The sequence below is a fragment of the Galleria mellonella genome, unplaced genomic scaffold (genome assembly GCF_026898425.1).
Source record: "Galleria mellonella isolate WM207_F2 unplaced genomic scaffold, CSIRO_AGI_GalMel_v1 utg182, whole genome shotgun sequence".
Lineage (NCBI taxonomy): Eukaryota > Metazoa > Arthropoda > Insecta > Lepidoptera > Pyralidae > Galleria > Galleria mellonella.
Genome location: NW_026442023.1, coordinates 621,885 through 630,500, shown reverse-complemented (window position 1 = coordinate 630,500; position 8,616 = coordinate 621,885). Strand labels below are relative to the sequence as shown.

The 8,616-nt window shown below is 34.7% G+C and overlaps 1 protein-coding gene across 2 annotated transcripts; it reads left to right on the top strand.

The window, feature by feature from the left end:
• Positions 1-1,127: 1,127 nt before the first annotated feature.
• LOC113523245 (uncharacterized) lies at positions 1,128-8,001 on the top strand. Of its 2 annotated transcripts, none has more exons than XM_026909146.3 (5): positions 1,128-1,246; positions 4,542-4,799; positions 5,326-5,505; positions 5,740-5,961; positions 6,763-8,001. In XM_026909146.3, the coding sequence occupies exons 1-5, from the start codon at positions 1,216-1,218 to the stop codon at positions 6,924-6,926; spliced, it is 855 nt and encodes a 284-aa protein (XP_026764947.2). In that variant the 5' UTR covers positions 1,128-1,215; the 3' UTR covers positions 6,927-8,001. The 2 variants fall into 2 exon arrangements, with proteins under 2 accessions (XP_026764947.2, XP_026764939.2); XM_026909138.3 differs by having other exon boundaries at positions 4,542-4,826.
• The last annotated feature ends 615 nt before the right edge of the window (positions 8,002-8,616 follow it).

Below are 8,616 nucleotides of genomic sequence, written 5' to 3'. Positions count from 1 at the left end.
TGACGGAGTTATGAGGTAACAAACAAAAAAAAACAAACGAATTGAGAGCTTTTCTCATTGTTACCTTTATATTTTCATCAATTATAATCTAACTTGGGGAAATATTTTTTTTTATTTTTCAGATTGGTTCCTTAGGTATGTTATGAAAATCGATTTAGTAGTTTAGTTTCTAAATCAAAGTAACTAGTTTTGCCACAACTGAAGTCGGTTTTATTTGTGGAATCACAATCTTATCTTTTTTTTTATACCACTGAGGTGGCAAATAATTATACCGCCCACCTGATGGTAAGTGGTTACCATAGCCTATGAACGCCTGCAATACCAGAGGTATTATGCGCGCGTTGCCGACCCTGAAGAAACCTCTTAAAGAGTAGTCTCTTGGAAAAACCTCGGCAGGGAGGTTTTAAATGTACTGCTCCAAACATTCTTCTAATGTGTTTAATTTTAGTTTCTTAAGAAACCGATTTTTTTTTTCTGAGAATAATATGGATTAAAAAACAACGAAATACTTTAAATCTCCCATATCAACATGGCGCAGATGATAGATTAGAATAAAGTCAGGTCTGATTACCTATTTGTTGAGACTTTGTACAAAAGTCGATTGCTTGGGTACCTCTGACCCATTCGTGTTTCTACCGTGAAGCAGTTGTGTTTGCATGGCTGTGTTTCGGTTTGAAGGATGGTATATAGCGTGAATTTACAGGGTACAGAGGAATAACACCTGAGTCTTCAGGAATGGCAACGCATGGGGGGTATCATGGACGAAACAGTATGTGTGTGTATTGTTATATCCATGGTACTGCTCATATCTATAGGCGACGGTTACCACTTTCCATCAGGTAGGCCGTCAGCTTGTTTGCCATTCTAAGTCGTATAAAAAAAATCACCACGATGGTTTGGGGAAGGGGATTGTTAGTAATGGGATCTAATAGCCCCATTGCAAACAATATAACTTGTAACTAGGTTCTTAGTATAGGCAATAGTATTATATTATCTGTGGTATTGGTGATCAAAATTTATATTTTAAAAAAAATCTGTCTTTTCATTTGGCAAAGACAGAAAACAACAACCTGTATCTTCGGTTATTACCCGATAAATTAAATGTACTCATATATTCTGCCAACAAGCAATAATATGATATCGTATATGTAAGCTCAATTTTCTTGTAATATTGTCATTTCTTTGGTTTACTGTGTACTGTGTGTACGGTTCCTCATGTCACTGGACTTCTTTATACTATTTCTTGGTAAGAAATAATTGTGTAATACTAGTGTTTTTTTTTTTTATACAACTTAGAATGGCAAACAAGCTGACGGCCCACCTGATGGAAAGTGGTAACCGTCGCCTATAGACATGAGCAGTACCATGGACATAACAGAGTATACTGTTTCGCCCATGATACCCCCAATGCGTTGCCAGTCCTGAGGACTCAGGTGTTATTCCTCTGTATCCTGAAAATTCACGCCATATCCCACCCTTCAAACCAAAACACAGCCATGCAAACACAACTGCTTGACACCCAGACAGAGGTACCCAAGCAATCGACTTTTATACAAAGTCTCCCTCTGGTGCCTTATCTTAGAAATCTTATCATAGTAATGTAATAAAATTGTAACTATTTATGCCGACTCCTGTTACTTAGACCTTACCGAAGAGCAATTAAACAAACTTGAGCGTCTTCAAAACTTATGTATCCGCTCCATATTTGGCCTTCGTAAATATGATCACATTTGTCAATTTAATACTCAACCCAAGTGGTTTCCTATCCATTTTTGTCGTAATCTGCATATCCTGCTTCTTCTTTACGCAACCCTTTTTAACCCCGTTGATGCTGATCATACTGCGCCAAATACCCTTTGTCTTTTTTTCAACGTCTTCTACCCAAAGATTGTCTGTAAGAGATTGCTTAGCGATAAGGCCGCTTTTTGTATCACTTCTCATTAATTTACTGTATTTATTATTTTTTTACTTGGTGAAGACTTGGTATTCCTGAAGACCTAACTTAGAATCTTTTTTTTTACTTTACTTGGAATAATAAACAATTGTATAGTACATTACATAACAACATAATATAGTATTATATATTGAATACGTGAATATTAAATAAGATACATACATACATATCTGTCACGCCTGTCCCCCATTAGGGTACGCAGAAACAAAGGAACGCCAAATGCTTCGATTCAAACAAACCTCTTTCGCTTCTTCCACATTCATCAATCTTTTCATACACGCTCGCCGGTTACGGGTACTTTTAATTTGGCCCTTCTTCAGCACGTCGCCTATTTGGTCGACATACGTCCGTTTAGGGCGGCCCCTACCGACATCTCCATACATTCTTGCTCGATAAATCTCTTTCGTAATTCTTCTTTCATCCATCCTCTCCAAATGACCAAACCAACGCAACATTCCTTTTTCAATAATATAAGAAGAATATATATATATATATTCTTCTTATATTATATATATATATATATATATATATTTATAAATATACATATTTTTCTTTTAAATAAGATACGTGAATATAATATAAGATCAATACCATTATCCACTAATTATTACTTAATTATATAGACAAAAACACGGTTATATAAATAGATATAATAGTATCATAAGTCAGTAAACAAATCATTATAATTACTCCCCTCCATCCAAAGGTTGCCTGGAAGAGATCGCTTTTAACGATAAGGCCGCCCATTGTTTTCTCATTGTGATTATTTCTTGTAATTGTTTATATTTATAATAAGCTTACTATTGTAATCTTTTGGAGGAGACAATAAAGAGTATCTATCTATTCGATTTTCTAGTACGCTTCAAATGTGCACGTCATTCTGTATGTGTTTTATAATCTGTTGTATGTTTTACTTTAATAAACCTATAAATAATCCATAAATCTGTGCCTCTAGTGAGAAAAGGTTCAATTCAAAATGGCCACTTTTCAGGAGGGCCAAAAAATTATTTTAAATAAAGAAAAAAATTCTGCTGCTTTTATTATTTGCTAATTGAACAAGTCAATGATTGCATTTATAGTAATTTTTTCTCCTCTTTCTTATGAAATTGTCGGTTTTTGTGTAAAACCTATAGTTTTAAAAATAATTCTATTATACCTAATCACACTTAACAAAAATATTAAAATTATCATGTGAAAATAGTTTTAAGTTGAATTAAAACTATTTTATTGAAGTATTGAAGAAAAACAATGTTGTGTATTTTACGCTATAAAAAAATAATCGCTATTAAATGGTGTAAAAGGGTTCAAATCGAACTGATTCATTTTACACAAAAATAAATTCATATTTAAAGGGTGGTTCTAAGTATCTTGTCATTTTTGGCACTATTTTTGTAAAATATTGTAGTTTTATTTCTAATTATGACTTTTTTACCACAAATATTTTGTTAATTGTAACCTTTTACATGTTTACTATCTCTATTGTTTTTAAAGATATCGTTACGATTCTTATACCATTCGAAAGAGAAAAATTTGCTTATTTAAAGTAGCCTAAAAAAGAAAAAGGCTATAACTTGAGTTATACCCTTTCTCACTAGAGGCACAGAAATAGTCAGGTATATTTTAAAAAGGTTTTTTATTAATTTTTATACTGGGTAGTTTTTTACTTATGATTGAAACTCCTACCTTATCTCCGTAGATTGTAAAACGAAAAATCTGAAATAATTACAGTTTATAAAGTTATATACAAATGCTTCGAGAAAAGCGAGTCGACTTTTTCATAAAATTTTGCGTGATAATTAGTTATGAGTGATTTTCTTTATAACTTCTATATTTATTTTGTCGTATAATTTCTGCATCTTTTCAATTCGTAAATAATCATTTAGTTTATTAAATAATTAAATATAGATACGTCAAGATACATTATGTGCGTAAATTTATAGAACACTGACGAAAAACGATTCAGCTTATTTGCCAATTAGGTTTTTTTATTGATGATAGTGGAATGGCAACCCCGCCCGCGCTAACAGTATGTGCTGGCGGGGCACCAGCGAGGTATGATAGATGAGAATAAAAGGGCATGTTAATTTTCCCATTGTGATAATTACACCTGGAATTTACGATGACGATTCAGCACGATGGTTTCCAAGGGAGACCATGTGGAGGTTGAGTCCCATTGTTAGCAATATACCCTATATTGCTAACAATGGGACTGGTAGTCCCTATTAATAATAATTCCTTCCCCCTCGTTTTTATATGTTTACATACAGAACCCTTGACGGGTGCGTTTACTTCGCACCTGATCGGTTTTTTTGGGTGGGTGGGGATGGGAGGGGTTTGTTAGTAATGCGGACTACTAGTCCCATTGCCAGAAATATACCCTGTCAGGTTGACCTCCACATGGTGCCCCCTGGAAACCATCATGGTGAATTCCAGGTGTATTCATCATGATGGGATAACTGACCTGCCTTTTCATTCTCACCTATCATCCCTCGCTGGTGCCCCGCCAGCGTATACCGTTAGCGCAGGCGGGGTTACCATTGCATTATTAAGACCGGTTTTATTTAAATACATGTTTACCTCCTTTCAGTTGTCACTACAGTGACATGTCGCCATGTTCAATTCTACCGGAAAGACTATACATACATTGAGGAGTTCGATGCCTATTACAAATTACATGTGCCATCGAATAACGGTACATGGAACGATGCTTTCTTCACATGTGACAAAGAAGACGCCTTGCTATTTTATCCAGACAAACCGAATGAATGGACCATTGTGACCAACTTAACAGAATCTGCTGAGCAGTATAATATTACGGATATATTTGTGGGAATCCATGATAATGGTGCTGGAGAGTTTATGACTGTTAACGGTAATTTTTTTTTATACAACTTAGAATGGCAAACAAGCTGACGGCCCACCTGATGGAAAGTGATAACGGTCGCCTATAAACATGAGCAGTACCATGGACATAATAGAGTATACTGTTTCGCCCATGATACCCCCTCATGCGTTGCCAGTCCTAAAAACTCGGGTGTTATTCCTCTGTACCCTGTAAATTCACGCCAAATACCATCCTTCAAACCGAAACAGTCATGCAAACACAAGTGCTTCACAGTTGAAATAAAAGTAAGTTCTGTTTGGAATTTCAAAAGAACGAATACGCATTAATTCCCGACTCTTATAAAATATAGAGCATGCAGTGCGAAAATCTAAAAGTTAAAATCGAACATTCATAATTGTAAGACGTGAGAGCATTTAATGGTCGAGGGATGGGCAGCAGCGTGCCTCCTGAAACATCATCAAAGTCTAACTGCAGTTACTAACCCGCCTGCTAAGACATATTTTAATATCTTCATCTCCTATTCCAGGCCATTCAACACCGTCTCCTTTAATAAACGAGGCGCAACTAACTGCTGGCCAATGTGTGACGATGGATATAGAATCTGGAACCCTCAAAATTGACAATTGTGTCCAACAACCTGACGGAATGCTGAAATCTTTTGTTTGTAAGAAAGTAGAGGATGTGTCTTGTCCCACCATTGATCGTAGTAAGTTTCATTTTTTTTTTTACCTTTTTTATTTTTAAATTACTCGCTACTTCGTGCACTATAAAAAATATTCAAAACACGGTTTATATGTATTTAACAAAACACTGTCGAAGTTATTATATGTTGTTAAGTAAGTTAAGGTGTATTTGTGATAGACAGCTATTTTAAGTTTCTTTAGATAGAATTATTCTAACTTATACCTTAGGTACTCAGTTTCTTAGACACTTCTCACAGACTATATCTACTACAAGGAAACAAGGAAATGCTACAAAATAAACAATCATCTACAAACGTGGCACGAAGCATCCCACACGTGCTTTATGGAAGGCGGTCTACTGGTAGTCGTCGAAACTAACATTGAGGCAGAGATCTTAAAATCATTAATGACAAGATATAATCATTATCTTGCTGGATATAAAAAAATTACTTCTGACAGTGGTTATTATACTCTTAAAGGTAAGTAAAAAATGAGTCTTTAAAAACAAGCTTTTGTAATGTAATCCGCCATCTTGTGGACGCGGCCATTTTGATAATATTACAATACTAGCTGTATCCTACAATTTACAGGGTACAGAGTCAGAACACCTTAGTCCTTAGCAATGGCAACTTACAGTGGTACGCATTTTTTTTGTTATGTCCACGGTACTACTCATGTCTATAGGCGACGGTTTTTTCGATCTAATTACAAAGTTAAACCGGCAGTTATTAAAAATATATTGTGGGCAATAAAATAAAATTTTATAACAAATTCAAGCCAAAATTATTAAAATTTTTGATTATAATGGTCTATAAAATAGTAATTTCACAAAAGTACCTAAATTAAAATTATGGTCGAGGGATTGACAGCAGCGTCCCTGTTTAAACACCCATCATCATCATGACATTGGCCTTTAACTGTCCGCTTCTGAACATAAGCTTCCATCTTGAGGGTTTCTGCCAGTAGTTGCCATGTTTGGCAGACGGATTGACAACCACAGTTAGGCTTTAGAGATGTTTTATAATCCTTTAAACATAACTAAAGTCTATCCGCGGTTATCAAGCCAACGAAGCTACTGGCAAAACCCTCCAATACGGAGAGACCTATGTTCAACAGTGGACAGTTTATGGCTGATATGATGATGATGATGATTTACCATCATCGATTATAATATTAAGTTAGGAGATAGATTTAAAGTAAGAGCGCTTCAGAATTGGTACCGTAGTCGCAAAAGAAAAATCAAACGAAAGCCAGTTAAGAATTAATTCTTTTTTTTTCAGGTTCCACACTTTCCAGCAATTATGAGAGGTGGTATCGAAATGGGGGTGAAAATGATAGTCAAATGTGTGGTAGCATTTGTAATGATGATAACTTCGTGTACACCGTGTCTGTAGACTGCAACGATAAACATCGATCCATTTGTCAAATAGACACCCAAAACTGATATGGACTGCTTAAAAAACTGCATGCTATAATAATAATAATAATATACTTAATTACTCAGACTACAATTTGGTCCATTTTGTTAGTAACAGTTTTCTTACAAACTATGTTAGTAAAAAAGAAAAGCAAATTAATTAAAGCTTGTTCACTCAGATGTGACCCAGCCGACTAGAACAGCATCTGAATGAAATGCCCACTTATAGGCGAGTTATACTTCTCGCCTATTACTTTTAGAATGCTTAAAGAACAGAATGTATTTCCTCTATCATATAGCGTGATATCGAATCATTAACATGCTAGAATGCTTTAATAGTGAAATTGTACCTTATTCTCGAAAATACATCAGTTGCAATACGACGAAAAATTTTTGCGCTCCCATACTAAATTTGTAGTAAATTTACAGAGTACAGGGGAATAACACCTGAGTCCTCAGGAATGGCAACGCATGGGGACTATCATGCGAAACAGTATACTCTGTTATATCCATGGTACTGCTCATGTCTATAGGCGACGCTTACCACTTTCCATCAGGTGGGCCGTCAGCTTGTTTGTCATTCTATGTTGCATAAAAAAACTTATCTACTAGCGAAATAAAATGTTAATAGTGCAATGATTTTCTAATTAAGTTGCCACTAAAAATTTGAATTTTGATCACAAAAACGTACATAAAAAAATTCCGAAACAAAATGTAAAGTAAATGCAAAAATTTTTATAGTAGTTTTACATGCAAAATATTTTATGATTAACGTTTTATTTCGCTACCAGAAAACTTTTTAAATAATCATACAAAAACATTGAAAACAGTTCAATATTTTTTGAAAATTGACAGATAATTCTGACGTTTGCCACACTTCAGTAAGTTAAGGTTATGAACGCTCTTAAGTTGGCATAAAACGTTTTAAATTTCCCATCGTTTTTTCGACTCGTATTTCTTTGAGAAAAATGTCCGATTTCGCTAACAGAAAAGTCCCATAAAGTTGTGCTAATGTTTTCTATATAATCCTGTATTATAATAACGATAATATATTTCTGTATTATTTTTTCATATTATTGTATAATTATAGGTATAAATCATGTTCTCGGATTTTTATTGCTTTATATGACTAATAATTGTAATTACTACCTATTTCTCTTTACTAAAATTATGAATATGAAAATAAGTTCATTTAAGGCATAGCTAATATGGATACTGATCCGATATCTATATATTGGGCTTCTCTTGACATTGATGGAGGAATATACATAAATATATAATAGTTTTTTTTTTGCCTGCGCTAACGGGATACGCTGGCGGAGCACCAGTGAAGGGTGATAGATGAGAATGAGAACAGGTCAGTTAGCCCATCATGATGAACTCATCAGGAATTAACCATGATAGTTTCCAGGGAGAACAGCAAGGAGGTCGACCTGTTTGGGTATATTGCTAGCAATGGGATTCTCAGTCTCCATTACTAACAATCCCTTTTACCCCCAATATATTATATAATAGTTAATTCATGTGGAATTCGTCACGATGATGACCTGCTTTCACCCTCATCTGTCTTCTCTCACTGGTGCGCCGCCAGTGTATACCGATAGCGCAGGCGAGGTTACCATTCCATTATCAAACATTAAAAAAAATAGTATATACTGTTCATATCTATAGGAGACGATTATGATTTTCCGATTCCAAATATGGGCTATCAATTTGT